The 21,829-nt window shown below is 45.3% G+C and overlaps 1 protein-coding gene across 2 annotated transcripts in view; it reads right to left on the bottom strand.

The window, feature by feature from the left end:
• COL22A1 (collagen type XXII alpha 1 chain) overlaps positions 1-21,829 on the bottom strand; it is a 295,566-nt gene that overhangs the window by 142,581 nt on the left and 131,156 nt on the right. For both annotated transcript variants that reach the window (XM_049854093.1, XM_049854094.1), the window contains 2 exons: positions 19,539-19,592; positions 4,143-4,196 (listed from right to left, as the gene is read on the bottom strand). In XM_049854093.1, coding sequence (XP_049710050.1) covers positions 4,143-4,196; positions 19,539-19,592 — 108 coding nt within the window. The remainder of the gene's footprint in view (positions 1-4,142; positions 4,197-19,538; positions 19,593-21,829) is intronic.

Raw genomic sequence — 21,829 nt, 5'->3', positions numbered from 1 at the left:
TTTTTCATATAGTCCAGCTTCTCAGATTATTTGCTCAGCATACAGATTGAATAGGTATGGTGAAAGGATACAACCCTGACACACACCTTTCCTGACTTTAAACCAATCAGTATCCCCTTGTTCTGTCCGAACAACTGCCTCTTGATCTATGTAAAGGTTCCTCGTGAGCACAATTAAGTGTTCTGGAATTCCTATTCTTCACAATGTTATCCATAATTTGTTATGATCCACACAGTCAAATGCCTTTGCATAGTCAATAAAACACAGGTAAACATCCTTCTGGTATTCTCTGCTTTCAGCCAGGATCCATCTGACATCAGCAATGATATCCCTGGTTCCACGTCCTCTTGTGAATCACGCCAGAATTTCTGGCAGTTCCATTTCAATATACTGCTACAGCCACTTTTGAATGATCTTCAGCAGAATTTTGCTTATGTATGATATTATTTGACAATTTCCGCATTTGGTTGGATCATCTTTCTTGGGGATAGGCATAAATATGGATCTCTTCCTGTCAGTTGGCTAGGTGGCTGTCTTCCAAATTTCTTGGCGTAGACAAGTGAGCACTTCCAGCTCTGCATCCATTTGTTGAAACATCTCAGTTGATATTCCGTCAATTCCGGGAGCCTTGTTTTTCGCCAATCCCTTCAGTGCAGCTTGGACTTCTTCCTTCAGTACCATCATTAGCATCAGAATTGGAGGATGGTATGTTACCTCCTGAAATGGTTGAACGTTGACTAATTCTTTTTGGTACAGTGACTCTGTATATTCCTTCCATCTTGTTTTGATGCTTCCCATGTCATTTAATATTTTCCCCACAGAATCTTTCACTACTGCAGCTCAAGCCTTGAATTTCTTCTTCAGTTCTTTCAGCTTGAGAAATGTCGAGCATGTTCTTCCCTTTTGGTTTTCTATCTCCAGCTCTTTGCGCATGTCATCATAATACTTTACTTTGTCTTCCTGGGCTGCCCTTTGAAATTTCCTGTTCAGTTCTTTTTACTTCACCATTAGCTGCTCCACATTCAAGAGCAAGTTTCAGAGTCTCTTTTGACACCCTTTTTGGTCTTTCTTTCCTGTCCTGTTAACGACCTCTTGCTTTCTTCATGTATGATGTCCTTGATGTCATTCCACAACTCATCTGGTCTTTGGTCATTAGTGTTCAACGCATCAAAACTATCCTTGAGATGGTCTCTAAATTCAGGTGGGATATACCCAAGGTTGTACTTTGGCTCTCCTGGGCTTGTTCTAATTTTCTTCAGTTTCAACTTGAACTTGCATATAAGCAATTGATGGTCTGTTCACAGTCAGCCCTTGGCCTTGTTCTAACTGATGATATTGAGCTTTTCCATCATCTTTTTCCACCAATGTAGTCGATTTGATTCCTGGGTATTCCATCTGGTGAGGTCTATATGTATAGTTGCCATTTATGTTGGTGAAAATAGGTATTTGCAATGAAGAAGCCGTTGGTCTTACAAAATTCAGTCTCGCAATCTCCAGCATCATTTCTATCACCAAGGCCATATTTTCCAACCACTGATCCTTCTTCTTTGTTTCCAACTTTCACATTCTAATCAGCAGATATTATCAGTGCATCCTTGTTGCATGCTCGATCAGTTTCAGACTGCAGAAGCTGATGAAAATCTTCAATTTCTTTATCTTTGTCCTTAGTGGTTAGTGTGTAAATTTGAATACCAGTCATCTTAACTGGTTTTCCTTGTAGGCAAATGGATACCATTCTATCACTAACAGCACGGTACTTCAGGATAGATCTTAAAATGTTCTTTTTGATGGTGAGTGCAATGCCATTCCTCTTCAAGCTGTCATTCCCAGCATAGTAGGCCACATGATTATGTGATTCAAAATGGCCAATACCAGTCGACTTCAGCTCACTAATGCTTAGCAAATTGATGTTTATGCATTCCATTAATTTTTGAAGATTTCCAATTTTCCTGGATTCATACTTGGTACATTCCATGTTCTGATTACTAATGGATGTTTGCAGCTGTTTCTTCTCATTTTGAGTGGTACCACATCAGCAAATGAAGGTCCTGAAAGCTTGACTCCATCCACATCATTAAGGTCGACTCTACTTTGAGGAGGCAGCTCTTCCCCAGTCGTCTTTTGAGTGCCTTCCAACCTGGGGACTCATCTTCCAGCACTGTATCAGACAATGTTCCACTGCTATTCATAAGGTTTTCACTGGCTAATTCTTTTCAGAGGTAGACTGTGGGGTCCTTCTTCCTAGTCTGTCTTAGTCTGGGAGCTCAGATGAAGCCATCTGGCACGGGTGACTCTGCTGGTGTTTGAGTACCTGTGGCATAGCTTCCTGCATCAGAGCAACACATAAACCCCCATGGAGCAACAAACTGACAGATACATGTGGGGATTATAAACTAAAAAGCTATATTTTTAAACAAAATCTATTTTTGTATTGATATCTTTATTAGTGGTAGTAATGGTGGCATAAGGAGATTTAAAAAAAAAATAGGGCTTTGGTTTAGGATGTTTGGGCCAAACCCTGGAGTCCCCGGGTTGCATAAACATTAAGTGCTCAGCTTCTAACCATAAAATTAGAGCTTCCAGTCTACGCAGAGGCACCTAGGAAGACAGATCTAGTGATCTTCTGAAAAATCAACCACTGAAAACTTTATGGAGCACAGTTCTATTCTGACACACATGGAGTCGCCATGAGTTGGGGTCAATTCAATGGCAACTAGTTTGGTTTGGTTTTGGGGCTAAATCTTCAGTGGCCTCATACTACCTGGATTGACTTAGGCAAGCGACTTCACCTCTCATCACCTTTGTCTTGTCAACTGTAACAAAAGGGCTGGGGGCCCCCTCCCTCATTTCCTCATAGCATGGATTAAAGAAGGTGTGTGAGTTAGCCCAGTATGTAGGAGGTTTTCCCGAATGTTATTTCACTTTCTTCTCTTTCACCATTAGTAAAATTTTCTAAATAACAAATCAATCTAATTATTAATGAGAGTGACAAATTAGCCAGTAGATGTAAATGTTAACAAAATATATGCCTATTTTAATTATTACTAATGAAAACAACTAAGTAATGACTCTACTTATTAATTAACAAATTAGTCTAATTATTCTTAATGAAACGCCATTCAATCCCTCTAATAGCATGGTGACTAAGTAGTTTTTAACAGCCTTAGTAGTTACAATGATGATGCATAAATAACCAATTAATCCAATTATTGTTAATGAAGGGATGGTGGTGATTGTTCATAATAACCACCTAGTTCCAGTTGGAATGGCTTTATGAAGCTGGGTGGAATCAGGTGCAGAAGAGTTCCTGGTATCCATCAGCGCAGCACTCACGTGCTCTAGACCACTTGGAGGCATTTGCTGTTTTGGGATTTGTTCACCATCAGCAAGTCCTCTCCTGAGGTTGTGAATCTTTGGGGTTCACCATCATGACTACCCATCTCAGGGTGTCTCTGTGGAGAGGCCCTGGCCCCAAAGCCCACTCAGCCCTCTCTCTTGGCCAGCCCCTTCTCCTGGCCGTGGTCTCACCTCCTCCAAAGGACTTCTGTCCCCAAGCGTGCCACCACGTAGCCATGCCTTTGCATAAACACTTGGCCAGAACAGACACAGATTTCCACTTTTCTTGAAAATCCCCTGGGATAGAGAAACCACCATGCACTACATCATGGATGTGCATATTTGTTATAAAAACGTCTGGCAGAAAAGTAACCCGTCTTGAAGGAGGGCTGTCAAAAGCGTGGCATAGTGGGTATTGTACAGGCTCCCGACACTCTTAAGACTGCAATGCCAGCTTGTCCAATTACACACGACGCTAATTACACCCTCTGAGCATCAGTTTCCTGAGAGTTTAGATGGAGATAAGCAGACTTCCCTTCCACGGTGGTTATGAAGAATAAACACAATTATACATGAGCACTAATGACAGTATTTGACAAATGCAGAAACTAAAGCCACACATTTCCCTGATCCCTTCTCTCCACCTGCCCCATCAGGAGGGGCCAACGACTCAGGGACATTCTTTTCAATGCTCTGTAGGTAGACAGGTAGGAATCTGGTCATCAACATGAGACTTGCTACCTGATGGTTTATTTAATCACAGCAAGCAGTGTTGCTGTGGAAGAGACCATAAAGGTGGTCGTTACCTGCGGCCCCAGCAGCCCAGGAGTTCCAGGAGGGCCCGTCTCACCTTTCTTCCCCTGAGTGCAAAAGAAAAGCCATAATTAGCATGCAGACAGTCATCGCCCAGAGCCACTTTAATGAGGGTCTCCTGGAAAACATGGGTCTTTATCTCTCACACACCCTGATTAGCGGATCATCCCTCCAGAAGGCTATACAGAAGCAGTGTGAGTGGGGAAAGGGCTTGGACTGCATCCCAGCTCTCCACTTAGATGTTTTTGGCAACACTCAGCGTACAATTCAAAAGGTACAGAGAGGTCTACCTGAGAAAAATCTCCTTCTCATCCTGCCTTCAGCTCCTTTCCTAGGAGGCAATTAATCCTACCAGATGTTGGTTAATCTTTCCAGGGATGTTCTAGGCATAGGCAAACATTACACACACACACACACACACACGTGCACACACGCCAATACACATACATGCATGCACACACACACCACGTGCAAACACACCACACACATGCCTGAACATACACTATGCACACACGCACGTGCACACACCCATACCACCCATACACACATGCTGAACACACATGCAGGCACACACACCACGTGCACACACCCACACCACACACACGCACATATGTCTGAACACACACCACACACATATGTCTGAACACACACCACACACACATGCATACACATGCACACCACACACATATGCCCACATATGTACCACATGTGCACACACATGCAGGCACACACACCATGTGCACACACCCACACCACACACATACATACACATGCACACCACACACACATATGCACACATGTGTACCACATGTGCACACACCGCATGCACACACACACCGTGTGCACACACCCACATCACATACCACATACATCCATGTATGCACACCACACACATACACACATATGTACCACATGTGCACACACTGCATGCACACACACGCCATGTGCACACACCCACATCACACACACACACGCATGCACACACACCACTCACACTCTCTCCTGACCCTCCTTTATTTTTCTTTACAAACTATATAATACGATCAATCTTTTTGTCACTTAACAACTTATCTTGAATGAACCCTGTATCAGTACTTGGAGAGTTGCTCCGATCTGGTTCACAGCTACCTGCGTTTCCCCCACAAGGATGAACTGTCATTCATTAAATAGCCCCCAACTGATGGGCATGTCGGACGTTTCCACTCTCCCGCTGTTGGACTCTGTACTCAGTGGTAAGCCTGGGAGCCGTCTGCCTCATTTAACCTCTGAGTTTAGCTCCTTAAACAGAGATAGGGTAGGGCATGTGCTAGTTTCATATGTGCAATAAAAAACTCTTTGCCATTGAGTTGATTCTGACTTATAGCGACCCAATAGGACAGCGTAGAACTGCCCCATAGGGTTTCCAAAGAGCGGCTGGTGGATTGGAACTGCCGACCTTTGGTTAGCAGCCAAACTTTTAACCACTGTGCCACCAGCTCCATGTGTGCAACACATAGCACATATTATATAACAGGAGTTATCTGGATGGAAAGGTACAGGCCTCTTTTGTTTTCTTCTGTAAGTATTCTTGATTAACTAAAAGCACTGCAAACAGAATTAAAAGTAAAACAAGAATGTGAAGAGTATCCCATTCCTACAGTGCCTATGTGGTGGCACACCCTCTTCTGGGCTCTTCCCATGTTTTCTTTATTTCATTCACCCTACAGGTAAATTAAATAAACCAAGCATTCTCCATCCTGTTGGCAGGTGTGAACACCGAGCTCCAGAGTCATGTTAACATCTCCTATGCTGCACACCTAGCAAGTGGGAGCCAGGACAGGGCCCCAGGTCACCACGGCCCTGAACCCGACTTTGATGCTTACTTCTCAAGGCTCTGGAGATAAGTAAAAGGGATAAATTCTACAAATCCAAAATTTCTAAATTTTACAAGATAGCTCCAAAAGTGTCATTAGATTATAGAGATTCAACAATGTCAGCTCCCTGGCTCATTCAGCCAGCCTTTGCTCCTGGTTAACTCTTCTTGCCCGCATTGGCTCCCTTACTCCCACCTTACACCCACACACAAGACCATTTGCTTACCTTGGACTCCACCCCCCCCACTGTTTCCCTTGATCTTCATCTCCATCGCTCCCTTCCTCCCTTCCTTCCTCATTCATGAGCGCTTAATATATGCTGAGCCCAGAAAACAGTCTTTGTGTTCCCTCCTTTGCCAACTTGCTAAAAGTACCCCTTTCTGAGCCCATTGCTGTACTCTCCTGCCCCCATTTCAAGAAACCAGATTCACCTTCCACACATAACCCTCCAGGAGACTTTGCAGGATCTTGTGCGTGCTGCTTTATCAGGGGCAGATGGGCTTTAGGGCTACACAGCAGAGAAGTTTTGTTGAGCTCAGGGGGGAATGTTCTTTAAGGAACTTTAAGTCCTAAAACCCCAAGGATCTCACAAGCTAGACTTAGCCTGGTGAAGTCGAAAGCAGAAGTCAGAGCTCTGCCTTTCTCTTCTTATTCGTCCATCCACTCTACCTTGGGTTGAGTGAATTCATTCACTGCCTTGACCCTACTATGTGCCAGACACTAGGGATGATGTAGTGTCCCCCCAAAATGTGTGTCAACTTGGCTAGGCTATGATTCCCACTATTGTGTGGTTGTCCTCCATTTTGTGATCTGATGTGATTATCCCATAGTTGTAAGCCCTAAGATGTACGATATTAATGAGCTAGGATTAGAGGCAGATATGTTAATGAGGCAGGATTCATTCTACAGAATTGGGCTATATTTTGAGTCAATTTCTTTTGAGATATAAGAGAAGTGAGCAGAGAGGAGTGGGACCTCACACCACCAAGAAAGAAGTACTGGGAATAGAGCACATCCTTTGGGCCCAGTGTCCCTGTGCTGAGAAGGTCCTAGACCCAGGAGAAGACTGATGACAAGGACCTTCCCCAAGAGCTGACAGGCAGAGAAAGCCTTCCCCTGGAACTGACTCCCTGAATTTGAATTCCTAGCCTCCTGGGCTGTAAGAGGATAAATTTCTGTTTGTTAAAGCCATCTACTTGTGGCATTTCTGTTACAGCAGCCCTAGATAACTAAGACAAAGGATGCACTCTATTCCCAATACTTCTTTCTTGGTGGCATGAGGTCCCATTCCTCTCTGCTCACTTCTCTTATATCTCAAAAGAGATTGACTCAAAATATAGCCCAATTCTGTAGAATGAATCCTGCCTCATTAACATATCTGCCTGGTTGGTTGGTTTGGATCCACAAGGTTCTTATTAGTATTATTCCCCTCCTCCTAAGCTCTGGAGCACATCAGTCTGGAGTGTACAAAGAAGCTTCAGTCAGAATGAGTTTCCTGACACTTGCCAGGTACAATTCACAATGTGGTCTCAGATCCCATCTGCAGTGAGCCAAGTCTTAGAGGTTTTCGGTCTCTGCATCCACCCAATCCTGCTCTGAATAATACAAACACCAGGAGCTGATCATAAGAGAGGTAAGATGGCCAGCTAGTCTTCCTTGGGGAATGGAAATGAGACATCTTCAATTTTCTATCTAGACAGACACCTCTCCACTTGCTTCCAGGTTTTTTGGCAGAGAGTCACTGGTTATTTACAAGATGAATAATCTGTCGTCCCTCAAGGTCAGCGGGATGGCGTAGTGAATAATGATGAGAATCCAGACACAAAATTATCCAAAGAGCTTTGATAACAGTAGTCTGGAATGGGAGATCGGGACACTCTACGGCTGTTAGGAAAGGACCAGAGAGAAAAGGAGCCACACGGAGGTCTGGGCTGTGATTAAGCAGAATTGCTAATCACAGTGATAATGTGATTGGAGGAGGCAGCATCAGTCTCCCTCTCCCAGGTGTTCTGAGCACCTTTTGAGAGAGGCTGTGAGGTCTCAGTAGCTCCCTGTATCCTCTGCTGGCTTGGGATCTTATGTAATGATGTTCCTAATACTGGGGGACATGAGCACCTAAGATGGCAATGGAATTTATAAGAGCCACAGTGAGCTTCCACACCACCAGAGAGGTTCCATAAACTGATCTGGAATTGGAGATGTATGGGCAAGTGGGAGAGGTGGGATGGGAAAGAGAGAAATGCAAACAATTGTATCTATGGTTGCCCTGAGTCAATTTTGACTCATAGCAACTCTATAAGACAAAGTAGAACTGCCCCATAGCGTTCCAAGGCTGTACTCTTTATGGAAGCAGGTTGTCACATATTCCTCCCGTGGAGCGGCTGGTGAGTTCGAACTGCTGACCTTCTAGTTAACAGCCAAGTCTTAACCACTGCACCACCAGGGCTAGAGAAGGCAAACTCCTAAAGCATTAGGTTTCAGTGAAGAGGAAAAAAAGCAAGATGGTGGCAGGAGGCCAAAGAAGAAACACGTCACAAATTTGTGATCACAGTAGTGTCATAAGGCTGCTTCCCCCATTCAAAAAAAAAAAAAAAAGGCACAATATGCATGAATCATCCAGGAAGGAGCACCACTCAGAGAATATTAGGAAAACATCTCTCTAGTCAGCTCGAGTGTCTGCCTTCACATATTCCCCACCCCTGGCTTCCTAAGCTGCCCATGAGGCTTCTCAGAGCCTTCTTTCCTTCTTGAGGCCACCCCCACAGGGGCCCACCCTGCTCTGGTGCCCAGTCTCTTCCCTCCAGACCCTGCAGAGCTAAACTGTGCAGGCAGGTTACCCTTCCCAGAAGATCACAGGAGCTCTGCCCTCCTTCCTTTCCACCTCAAACATGGTCAGAGACTCCTCATTATCTCAAAGACATCATGTCTGGGTTGTGTGCTTGGAGATTGTCAGGCCCTGTGGTTCTAACCCACCTTTTCAGCTTAGTGCCAGTGTCTATCCTCCCATCCCCTCATCCAGTCCAGTGGGCTCCTGTACTTGACCCCAAACATCCCTTAGGGCGTCTGTCCTCTGAGACCGTCCTCATGGCTCCCTCGGTCTTTAACAGTCCTTCTCCATCTCAGCTTGTCAAAGTCACATCTTTCATGACACCCCAGCAATAAGAACAAAAACATAGCCCCAGTTTCAACCCAAGATCTAATGAGTCAGGATTTCCAGGGGTCAGGCACAAAAGCCTGAGTAAATGGTGACGAGAACTTGGCCACTCTGTGCAATTAGAGGGATTCTCTGTGTTCTTTCCCCAACCCCTTACCTCTACAACACTGTAAGGAAAAGAAAGAATTCTAAGTCTAAGGCAGATGGAGAAAGGCAAACCTTTTAACTTGCTGAGTCTTAGTTTCCGCATATGGAAAATGATAATCATCACAATTATCTCCAAAGGTAGTAGTGGGAGAAATATTTCAATATTTGAGGAAATGACTTAGAAAGCATAATAAAGCTCACTCAAATATTAATGAGAATGAGGAGGAAGATGACAAAATGAATAAAAAATGATAATATCAGCATTATGATTCCTCTGAGTCCCTGTAGTGGGTGATATACTATGTGCCAAACAGGTCTGGTTTCAAAACCACAAATCTGCTATTCAATAGCTCTGTGAATTTGTAAGTGACTTCATCTATTAAAAGCTAAAGGTAATAATAACCTCTACATAGCTCCCAGCAGTATCATGAAGATTAAATGAGATGTGATTCCCACGAAGTGCTTAGCACAGGATATGACATTAGGAAATGTGCAATAGTGGTGACGGTGGAGGTGATGGAGGTGATGGTGGTGATGGTGGTGGTGAGGATATGATGGTGGCAGAGGCGGTGGTGATGATAATGAGAATAGTGACAATTGTGATGATGATAATGGTTGTGGTGGTGGTGGTAATGGTGGAGGTGATAGTGGTGGCGATGGTGGTGGTGATAGTGGAGGTGATGGTGGTGGTGCAGGTGATGGTGGTAGTGGAGGTGATGGTGGTGGTGGTGGTAATGGTAGTGATGGTGGTGATGGAGGTGATGGTGGTGGAGATTGTGGTGGTGGAGGTGATGGTTGTGGTGGTGGTGATAATGGTGGAGATGATAATGGTGGTGATGGTGGTGGTGGTGATGGTAGCAGTGGCGGAGATGGTGGTGGAAATGGTGGTAATGGTGGTGGTGATGATGGTGGTAGTGGTAGTGGTGATGGTGGTGGTGTTGGTAATGGTGGAGGTGCATGGTGGAGGTGCATGGTGGAGGTGAAGGTGGTGGTGATAGTGGTGATGGTGGTAATGGTGGTGGAGACGGTGGTGGAGATGGTGGTAGGGGAGGTGATGGTGGTGGTGGTAGTAGTGGGAGCGGTGAGGTTAGTGATGGCAATAGTGATGATGATGATGGTAATGGCGGTGGTGATGGTGGTGGCGGTGTGGGTGGTGGTGATGGTGGTGGATACAGCAGCAACAATTACCTGACTTCTGAATTTTTACCCATAATTGGCTGTGGGAACTTGAAAACTGTTGGCGAAGGCAAGTTTTGCAGCAATAAAGAACTGTTTTATTAACAACAAACCTGTTTCTTGTCATTTTTATATCTTCTCTTTTAAATTGCTACCCAACACAATATCTGGATAAATGTTTGTAATTTATCATGGGGGCAGATTTTTCAAGCCATTCTGAATGCCAGGATGCTGAGCGGGACGGATGTTTCCAAGGCTGCCAGTTGGCCCACAGAGAAGAGAGAGGCTATAAATTCAGTACAGCGATTCCTTCCCAGCCCGGGTGAGCTGACACGGCCAATGGAGGGGCCGTTAGCAGATGAAAGGATTGCTTGTGCAAGAGAGTCTACTATGTGCCATATGGTCTTCTGCTCAGTGCCTGTTCTCCACGCCTCCAAACGTCAGACATGATTATCTTCTACTGGTTAGAGCTGAAGCCAGGTGCTCCATGAAAACCTGGGGTATCCTGACATACACCCTGGTTTCATGCCATGAAATGAATCGAACAGTAGCCTATCATATAAATGATGCTGTTACCATCTGGTGGAGCAGGAAAAGGCAGGCGAAAGGCTTTAAAAATTGAAAAGTAAAACAAATTTAGCCCAGGCTGCCACTGACAAAAGGCCTCCTGTGTTTCTTCCCTCAAACCTGCTAGAAACCAGAGCTGGTGGGCACAAGAGCTTTCAGCAATAATAAGACCCTCAGCCCCAAGGGAAACAGCCAGAGATGAAAGCAAGGTGTGTGCGCTGTGTCAAGTGAACGGGCACTGTGTGTACAAGAGGTCCTGCGTCTGGAGAGATGGATCCATGACAAGGACTCTAACTTCCTGTTTAGAATTCTGGTGTGGAACGAACACTCACATGCACACACACGTGTGCACAGCATCCGGAAGCAAAAACTGTGAAGGGTTTAGAACCAGGTGGACCTGAGTTCTAACCTATGCCCCACCACTTACAATCTAGGTGACATTGGGCAATTTGGTTTATACCTTTACCTTTTGGTTTCCTTTCATGTCTAATAGGATCCTGTGACAGTTACATGAGAAACATGAAAGCTAGAAAACTACAGCGCAAATGGCTTGCATTGGACTAATAATGTAAAGGTTGGCGCTTTGGACCCAACCTGCAGTGCCGCCAAATAAAGGCCCGGTGATCTGCTTTCATAAAGGTTACAGCAAAAAAACCCTATAAAGCAGTACTACTCTGTAACACATGGGGTAGCTATGAGTCAGACTCTACTTGATGGCAATGGTTTCTTTTTCTATATAACAACTATTCAATCAGTGTTAGTTCCTTTCTCCCTTATATTAATTCTGTCTATATAGATATATTCTGTTTTTAAAATGTGCTCTTAAATCAAATACATCATGAGACATATGGGACACCCCCATCCTTAGACCATCTCAAGAATAGATATGACGCACTGAACACTAGTGACCAAAGACCAGACGAGCTGTGGAATAATATCAAGGACATTATACATGAAGAAAGCAAGAGGCCATTGAAAAGACAGCAAAGAAAGAAAAGACCAAGATGGATGTCAGAAGAGACTCTGAAACTTGCTCATGAACATCGAGCAGCTAAAGCAAAAGGAAGAAATGATGAAGTAGAAGAACTGAATAGAAGATTTCAAAGGGCGGCTCGAGAAGACAAAGCAAAGTGTTATGATGACACATGCAGAGAGCTGGAGCTAGAAAACCAAAAGGGAAGAACATGCTGGGCATTTCTCAAGCTGAAAAAACTGAGGAAAAAATTCAAGGCTCGAGTTGCAATAGTGAAGGATTCTATGGGGAAAATATTAAACGACGCAGGGAGCATCAAAAGAAGATGGAAGGAATACACAGAGTCATTATACCAAAAAGAATTAGTCAATGTTCAACCATTTCAAGAGGTAGCATATGATCAGGAACTGACGGTACTGAAGGAAGAAGCCCAAGCTGCACTGAAGGCATTGGCAAAAAACAGGGCACCAGGAATCGATGGAATATCAATTGAGATGTTTCAACAAACAGATGCAGCGCTGGAGGTGCTCTCTGGTCTATGCCAAGAAATATGGAAGACAGCTTCCTGACCAACTGACTGGAAGAGATCCATATTTATGCCTATTTCCAAGAAAGGTGCTCCAACTGAATGCGGAAATTGTCAAATAATATAATTAATATCACATGTAAGCAAAATTTTGCTGAAGATCATTCAAAAACGGCTGCAACAGTATATCGACAGGGAACTGCCAGAAATTCAGGCTGGTTTCAGAAGAGGACATGGAACCAGGGATATCATTGCTGATGTCAGATAGATTCTGGCTGAAAGCAGAGAATACCAGAAGGATGTTTACCTGTGTTTTATTGACTATGCAAAGGCATTCGGCTGTGTGGATCATAGCAAATTATGGACAACATTGTGAAGAATGGGAATTCCAGAATACGTAATTGTACTCATGAGGAACCTTTACATAGATCAAGAGGCAGTTGTTCAGACAGAACAAGGGGATACCAATTGGTTTAAAGTCAGGAAAGGTGTGCGTCAGGGTTGTACCCTTTGACCATGACTATTCAATCTCTACGCTGAGCAAATAATCCAAGAAGCTGTACTATATGAAGAAGAATGAAGCATCAGGATTGGAGGAAGACTCATTAACAACCTGCATTATGCAGATGACACGACCTTCCTTGCTAAAAGTGAAGAGGACTTGAAGCACTTACTAATGAAGATCATAGACCACACCCTTCAGTATGGATTGCACCTCAACATAAAGAAAATAAAAATCCTCACAACTGGACCTATAAGCAACATCACGATAAATGGAGAAAAGACTGAAGTTGCCAAGGATTTCATTTTACTTAGATCTGCATTCAACAGCCATGGAAGCAGCAGTCAAGAAAATAAACGACGCATTGCATTGGGCAAATCAGATGCAAAAGACCTCTTTAAAGTGTTGAAAAGCAAAGATGTCACCTTGAAGACCGAGGTGTGCCTGACCCAAGCCATGGTATTTTCAATTGCATCATATGCATGTGAAAGCTGAACAATGAATAAGGAAGACCGAAGAATAATTGATGCCTTTTAATTGTGGTGTTGGTGAAGAATATTGAATATACCATGGACTGCCAAAAGAATGAACAAATCTGTCTTGGAGGAAGTGCAACCAGAATGCTCCTTAGAGGCAAGGATGGCGAGGCTACGTCTTACATACTTTGGACATGTTGTCAGGAGGGATCAGTCCCTGGAGAAGGACATCATGCTTGGCAAAGTACAGGGTCAGTGGAAAAGAGGAAGACCCTCAACGAGGTGGATTGACACAGTGGCTGCAACAATGAGCTCAGGCATAATAACAATTGTAAGGATGGTGCAGGACCGGGCAGTGTTTCGTTCTGTTGTGCATAGGTTTGCTATGAGTCGGAACAAACTCATTGGCACCTAACAACGACAACAACATCATCTTTAGAAAGAAGAGGTGCATCATAGTTGATAGGGTCACTTCTTCAGTTTGTACCTACTCATGAGAGAGAAACCAGAAAGGATTGAGAACGTGATCAAGAGAACCAAAGAGATTATCACCAGCTCATGGGAAGAGCAGGTCAGGGACCTGAGTGACCTTGGGCATGCCATCTAATCACGGACCCCTCCCATCATGATGAGCTCACAACCTACTCCTTCTGAAGTCTACGCTCCAAAAATCTACTTCCAAAAACCAGTCAATGGAAACCTGGTGGGTCACAAGAACAAAGCAGTCTTAGAAGAAACACAACCAAAACCCTTAGAAGCAAAGATGTGAAAACTTCAGCTTACTCACTTTGTACAGGTCATTGGGATAGACCAATCGTTAGACAAGAACACGACGTTTGGGAAAGTAGAGGGTTTCAATGACTGACAATGTACAATTTTTTTAAGCAAAGCCTTTTTTTCTTTTTTGTACAGAGGCATCTAAGCTATTTCAAGCAGCACTTAGTGCCACAAAGCAAGAAAAATGCACAGCAAGAGACCAAGTTCCCGTCTTTCACATGGGATGTTCTCTGTCCAAGGTTACAGCGCAGGTGACCAGGCATCCATTTATGGGCTCATCCTTCTCCTTGCACCACTGAATTCTGCCCGCTGCCCAGAGGAAAACACTCGTGAGTACCCTGACGGTATTAGATGTTTTTAATGTCACTATGGAGTTCCTGAATGGAGCAAACAGTTAAGTGCTTGGCTACTAACCAAAAGGTTAGAGCTCGATTCCACCCAGAGGCACCTCAGAAGAAAGACCTGGTGGCCTATTTCTGAAGGATCACAGCCACTGAGAACCCTGTGGAGCACAGCTCTACTCCAACACGTGGGTCGCCCTGAGTCAGAGTCAAGTCGACAGCAACTGGTGTAATGTCACTATACACTTACCTTCATTTCATATGCTTATATATCATGTTTATATATGTTTATATACACAGAAAATTATCTATGTTACAGGTACCAGGCACTCTTTTAAGTACTACAGATACAAAAGTAAAGAAGAAAAAGGCCTTGCCCTTGGGGACTTATATTCTCGTGGAGAAAACAAAGATAAGTTCTCCAATAAGAAAAATATGAAATAATTCTGCTGCAGGAAATTAAAACAGGGTAGTGTGAGTGGCATTTGGGATGGACGATTAGGGTCTGACAGAATTTTTAGGGTAAATCAATCTCCTAGAAATTTTTTAGCGTTCAAGGTGGCCTGAAGCTAGACTGGTTCTACTGCCTGAACATTCCAGGGTTCAGATGCCACCTGCAGCCTACCCTCTTGAGCCAAGTGACAGCACTTCCCCCCAGGTGCTCCCTGGTAGACCTGTCCTTAATGCTTAGCTCCCACCACCCCTCTGTCAGTGTGTTGTACTGTGTGGCTTCTGTGTTGCTGTGATGCTGGAAGCTATGCCACCGGTATTTCAAATACCAGCAGGGTCCCCCGTGGTGGACAGGTTTCAGCAGAGCTTCCAGACTAAGAAAGACTAGGAAGAAAGGCTTGGTGATCTACAGACTAAGAAAGACTAGGAAGAAAGGCCTGATAATCTACGTCCAAAAATCAGCCAATGAAAACCTTATGGATCACAAGGACAAATCAGTCTTAGAAGAAGCACAACTAGAATGCTTCTTAGATACGAGAATATTTGAGACTTTGGCTTCTTTACTTTGTACATGTCACCAGAAAAGACCAATCTCTAGACAAGAACATGATGTTTGGTAAAGAAGAGCGTTGTCAAAAACGAGGGAAACCCTCAGTGGGATGGGCTGACACAACAGCCACAAGAGTGGGCTCAAACATGCCAACGATCAGGAGGAAGACACAGGACCCGGCGAAGTTTCGTTCTGTTGTACATAAGGTTGCCACGAGTCCAAGTCAGCTGGACAACGAACGACAATTATGGCCAGCTCAGACATCCAGGCAGAAACTGAACTCTCAGAAGGAGAAATGCAGAAACCTCTCTTCCTCCCCACCTGGGAGGGGGGATTACCACCTAACCCCCTGCAGGTGGCTACGCGTCTCCCACAGCTGGGGGAGCTGGCATGGAGGGTGCTGACACCTAGGTTCTTCCCTTTCGCTATGTCATTGCGGAAAAACGCCAGCTTTGTCCAAATGAAGGTATCTGCTTTGCCAGGAATCATGCTGTCTGTTGCTAATCTCTAAAATAAAGGGCCTGGTTTCCTGTCCCCACCCTGTGTTTTTGTCTCTGCTTTGTGACTGTCATTGTTCCTCTCTTCCCTCTGAACAGCCTGTATGGGGTGACACTAACGTTGTCTTCTGGGTGAAGTCTCAGCGGCAGCTGATGAAGAGGAAAGGCCGGGTTCCGGCGAGGGAAGGAGGAAGAGCAGCTTTTGAATAAGCCATTCTGTCTCTGGCTTTCCTGACTCAGCCAGAGGCGTCTGTGCGGGAAGTTGCTGCCAAGCCCGCACTGACACCACAGTAGCTTCTGCTCTGTTTTTCATTCGGCGCAGCCACTGAGCCAGCAATATCCACGGAGGAAACACAGTCTGAATCATGGAGTCATCAGTGACTATCAGAGGCCCAAACAAAACGACCCAAATCCACTGTCACCGAGTCAATGCCAACTCATGGTGACCCATGTGTATCAGAGTAGGGCTGTGCTCCATAGGGTTTTCAGTGGTTGTGATTTTTAAGGAAGTAGTCCACCAGGCCCTTCCGTGGCGCCCATGGGTGCATTCGAACCTCCAGCTTTTCCATTAGTAGCTAAGCATGTTAGCCATTTGTGTCCCACAGAGACCTTCACAGAGGACCAAGGGCCCCCCAAAGACACATTGTTCATCATTTCCCATTTACTAGAGGACACAGGACAAGAAGGAGCCCCCCTCTGTGCCCCACTGCCCCCAACCCGTTATACTGTCATCACCCTGCCTGGTAACTCCTGGCTCACTCTCCTGCCTGCTCTGCTAGACACCTGGGCCTTCAGGGCCCCAGTTTTGTCTTTTCCTTGGTATCCCCACTGCCTGACATATGTTCTGCACCAGAATGGGTGCTGAGAAGCCCCTTGTTCCTCCCAGCCCCTCACCTGGGGTCTGAGCCACCAACTTTCTCATTGGAGCACTGGGTAGCCTCTCCACTCGGCCTCTCTCTCTCAACATGGCAGCCCCAGGTGCCTTTAGGATATAGACACACCATGCTGCCACTGCACCCAAACCCTTCAGAGAACAAACTGCAGCCAAAGTGCATGAGGCAGCTGGGGAATACTGAACTCCAGCTGAATACGAGATGAAACCTCAGGCATTATTTTTCAGTGACTTACGTGGGTTAATGGTGTTATGGTTCTGCTTCTTTTAGGGTTCCTTATGTTTTAGAGATACACACTAAACTATTTAGAGATGAAACGATGTGGTGACGTTTGGGATTCCTTCAAACTAACCCAGTAGTGGGTGGGAGTGGGTGCTGGTATAAATAAAACAAACTGTCCATCAGTTGACAAGGGTTGAAGCTGGCTGTTGAGTATATGGGGGTTTATTTCACTATTCTTTCTACTTTTGTATATGTTTTGTTTTCTTCATAATAAAAAGTTTTCTAAAATGCGCAACAGCTCCACATTTCACTCACAGTAACAGACTGTGTCCCTGCAATGCCCAAGAGATCTGACATGAACTCATTCCCTGGGTCTCTACTTCACTTCATCGCCTCCTACTGAATCGAGTCAATGGTACACAACTGCCCCTCTTCCTCTCCTCTAGTCACACAGGTCTCTGCTGAAAATGCACCTGCTTCAGGGTCATCACTCTGGTTGCTCCCTCTGCCCAGCATGCTCTTCCCTCTGCCCAGCATGCTGTTCTCTGTTCCCAGCATGCTCTTCCTTCTGCCCAGCATGCTCTTCTCTGTGCCCAGCATGCTCTTCCCTGTGCCCAGCATGCTCTTCTCTGTCTGTGTCCAGCACACTCTTCCCCCAGCTATCAGCTTGGACAACTCCCTCACCTTCTTAGACCAAGATAAACCCAATTTAGTTGATTTGATTGAGTTGATTACAACTCACAGTGACCCCGTGCGTGTCGGAATAGAACTATGCTCCAGAGGGTTGTTCCAGTGGCTGATTTTTCAGACATTCATGGCCAGACCTTTCTTCCAAGGTGTCCCCGGGTGGACTCGAACCACCAACCCTTCTGTTGGCAGCAAGAGCACTAATCATTTGCAGAGCCTATTCAAATGCAGTGGTCTCAAGAAGCCCTTCTCACATCACCGATCGAAATGGTACTTATCATGTTTTTTTCCCTTGCCTCCTAGGCTGTAAACATCGTGGGGCGCAGGGGTCCTTGTTCTGGTCGTTGAGCTACTCCACTCACCTAGAACAGTGACTGCCACCTGGTAGGTGCTTAATAGATATCTGTTGAATGGATGGAGATGTGGAAGGAAGGAGAGGGGAGAAGAGGAGGAGCAGGGATTGGCTAATCTGTGAACCACCCACTTCACTGAGCTATAGAATATCCAGTCTAAAGGAGATCATAATGATGACTGAGGCAGCCCCTGCCAGGTTCCAGGACCCCCACTTCCACCCACCTGGAGGTGGTCACTTGGCCTCTGAACAAAAACATCCAGAGGCAGTAAGCTGTCTACTCCCCAGAGCAGCCCATCCCATCCTTTGATGGTTATGGCTGTTGGACCATTGTCTACACGTACATGTCCTAGAAAAAGGGGCCCCAAGCTCCAGACTAAGAGAGACTAGGAAGAAAGGCCTAGCAATCTACATTCAAAAATCAGTCATTGAAAACCTTATGGATCACAAGGACAAATCAGTCTTACAAGGAACACAATCAGAATCCTTAGAAGTATAAGGGTTAGAGTTCATTCGGTTGCGTCCCTACTACGTGCCAGTTACCATGCTGGGAACTGGGGATACAGAGTTGAGTCTGGGTCCCAGCCCAGTTTGCTGTGGGGGCACCAAGGAGGGCACCTAACTCAGGTGTGCTCCTACATCCTTCTTTCTTAAAACATGTGGCATCGTGCCAGCAGTTGTGCTTATTGGTGAATCAAAACCATTTGGGGCATATCATCTAGGTAAGAAGACAGGTGCTGAATTAAAGTAAATTAATTAAATATGATGCCATGAGATATGATGATACCCCATAATAGTATGAATGTTTTGATTAAAGGACCTAACAGCATGGTAGAGATAGCAATCCTTTCCCTCATTTTCTCTTGCTCTCAGGACTTAGTTCAAGCACCACCTCCTTCAGGAAGCCCTGGCTGGCTCCCAGGCTGCATCATTTGCCCCAACTCTGTGTTTCCTCAGCACTGAGCTGCCTTCTGCTAAGGCTCTGACCAGACTGGGATGCAAGTATCTGAATTTATGACTCACACAGACAGCTGACTCATCTTAGCTCCCCAGCCCCCAGCTCAAGACCAAGCATATACTAAGCCATCAATCCATGTTTGACGAACTGAATCTAACCCTTCATCATGATGCCAGTATTCACCCCAAGCTCACGAGGCTGGTACCACCTCCTCTGACCGAGCATCTAAAATGGCGGCCAGGGGTGGGAGTAAGTTGGGGCATCTGGAAGAGAAGACAGTTTACTTACTCGAAGACCTGGCAAACCAGGAGGTCCATCCTTGCCTTGTGGGCCCATTAGACCCTTTACGAGGGGGAGAAAGGAAGAAAAAAGAGAGAGAGAAGACAATGATAAATGCAGGGTTCAACAGCACAGGTTATGTTTTGCCCACTGATTCCCACTGGGTGGAGAAATACCAACCCGTTTCAACAGGGAAACTGGAAGCTCAGGAGGGAAATAGCATCTTACCCTTTCAGATTTCTATAAACCTTTAAAACGTGTACAGCGATCTCATCTAGTTAAATACATTTAACAGCCAAGGCATAAGCAACATATTCACAATTTACAGATCAAATGGCTAGCATTAGCGGTCTGCATAAAGTACACGCCAAAGTACTGTCTGGACCCAAGTGCTTTAAGCCCTTCTCCCTTTCCCCTGCAGCTTCTGCTCTCAGAAAGGACTGCTTGGGTTACCTGGTGCTCAGTCAACAGTGATACACAGAACAATACAACAGTCTTGCACAAAGAAATGAAATGGTCTAAGGTTAGTTTCAATTAAACAAAGAAACATTGGCCCAGAGAGGAGTCAGCGAGTCCTGATGTAAACCTTGCTCCTTCACCCCACCGGGTATCTGCTGCATGACCTTAGGCAAGTCACTTGACATCGTCGGACTCCCACTGGGTCATCTATGAAGTGGGAGAAATACTCCTACCTAGTGAGTGGTTGTGAGGACCACACGAAGAATGGATACAGAAGCCCTGGCTGACGGTGCCCTGACTTATACCTGAAGAGGCATGAGTTGTGAGTGGACAACTGAAACCCTTGGCTCTAGCTCTGAATCACCAACTTTCTGGTTGAATTTTGGCTGGAAACTACCTCTCTGCACTTCAATTTTCTCATCTTCAATAACTGTTATTATCACACTAGTAGCTAGTATTGCCAAATTTTGCATAACTATTAAGTGAGCTGTATTTAGGACCCAAAGGAGGCCTGATAGAGAAATGGTTAGGTGCTTGGCTCCTAACTGGAAGGTCAGTGGTTTGAACCCATCAACTGCTCCATGGGAAAAATGACCTGGCAAACTGGTCCCATAAAGATCTTATCCTCGGCAACCGCATGGGGAAGTTCTCCTGCCATATAGGATCACTTCGGGTTGGAAGTGACTTGACGGCACCCAACAATAACCACATTTAAGACTCAGCTCTTTTGACTCTCCTACTGTCTTCAGTTACTGTTGAGCCGATTCTGACTCATGTGTTGCAGAGTAGAGCTCTGTGACCTTTCAGGGGGAGATAACTAGGCCTTTCTTTCAAGGTGCCTCTGGGTGGATTCAAACTGCCAACCTTTCCTTTAGTAGCTGAATGCAAACCATTTGTGCCACCCAGGAAACTTTTCACTTCATAAACCAAAAAAAAAAAAAAAAGCCCATTGCCATCAAGTCGACTCCAACTCATAGCAACCCTATAGGACAGGGTAGGACTGTCCCGTAGAGTTTCTAAGGAGCGGCTGGTGGATTCAAACTGCCAACCTTTTGGTTAGCAGCCATAGCTCTTAACCTCTGCGCCACCAGGGCTCCTTTCTCTTCACAGCACCCTGTAAATGAATGGGTGGAGAGATGAGCTGCAGTTGTTAGTGGTGCACACCTTCCCTCCTGACAAGGGCAGTTCGGTGGAGCTCAGGGCCAGAGCGAGGGCAGAGCCTACAGGAGTGAGCTCTCCGTAAGCATCAGGAGACTCCTGTACTTCACCCACCCAGTTGGACCGCCTTTATTCCACCCAAGCAGACATTCTGAAAGCACCGGAGCCTGTTTCCTTTTGGGGAAAGGAGAGACGCAGGCTTCCGGGGCTCTGCCAGCATTTGGATGCAGAGCGCGGCACACAGTTTCAGCTTAGAGAGAAGGGTACGTGCTCTTCTCTCTGGATTTGCTAAATACAAACTCCAAATTTTCCATTCTCAACAGGAGTCACTGGTGCCAGCTTCTCAATTCGATTCACTCTAATGAATATTTAAGGGAGCGAGGGCTCTGTGCAAGGCCCTGGGCTAGAAGCTGCTGGGGGCTCAGAAGAAATGACGATATCAGCGCTGGACTTAATAAGGCTTCATGGAGCCCTGTTTCCTACACTAATCCCTTTAATCCTCTTGACAAGTTTATGCAGAAGATATATTGTCGTGATTATATTATTATTTCCGGTTCCATTATCCATTTTCCAGGGATGAACCAAATGAGGAGGATCAGGGAGGTTGGGCAATGTCTCCAAAGACAGAAAGCTAGCTACTTGGTAGGAGAACTGAGACAGGAAACCAAAGCCTCTGGCTCTTA

Source organism: Elephas maximus, chromosome 15 (genome assembly GCF_024166365.1).
Source record: "Elephas maximus indicus isolate mEleMax1 chromosome 15, mEleMax1 primary haplotype, whole genome shotgun sequence".
NCBI classification, from domain to species: Eukaryota; Metazoa; Chordata; class Mammalia; order Proboscidea; family Elephantidae; genus Elephas; species Elephas maximus.
This window is presented reverse-complemented; position numbering and strand designations above follow the sequence as displayed.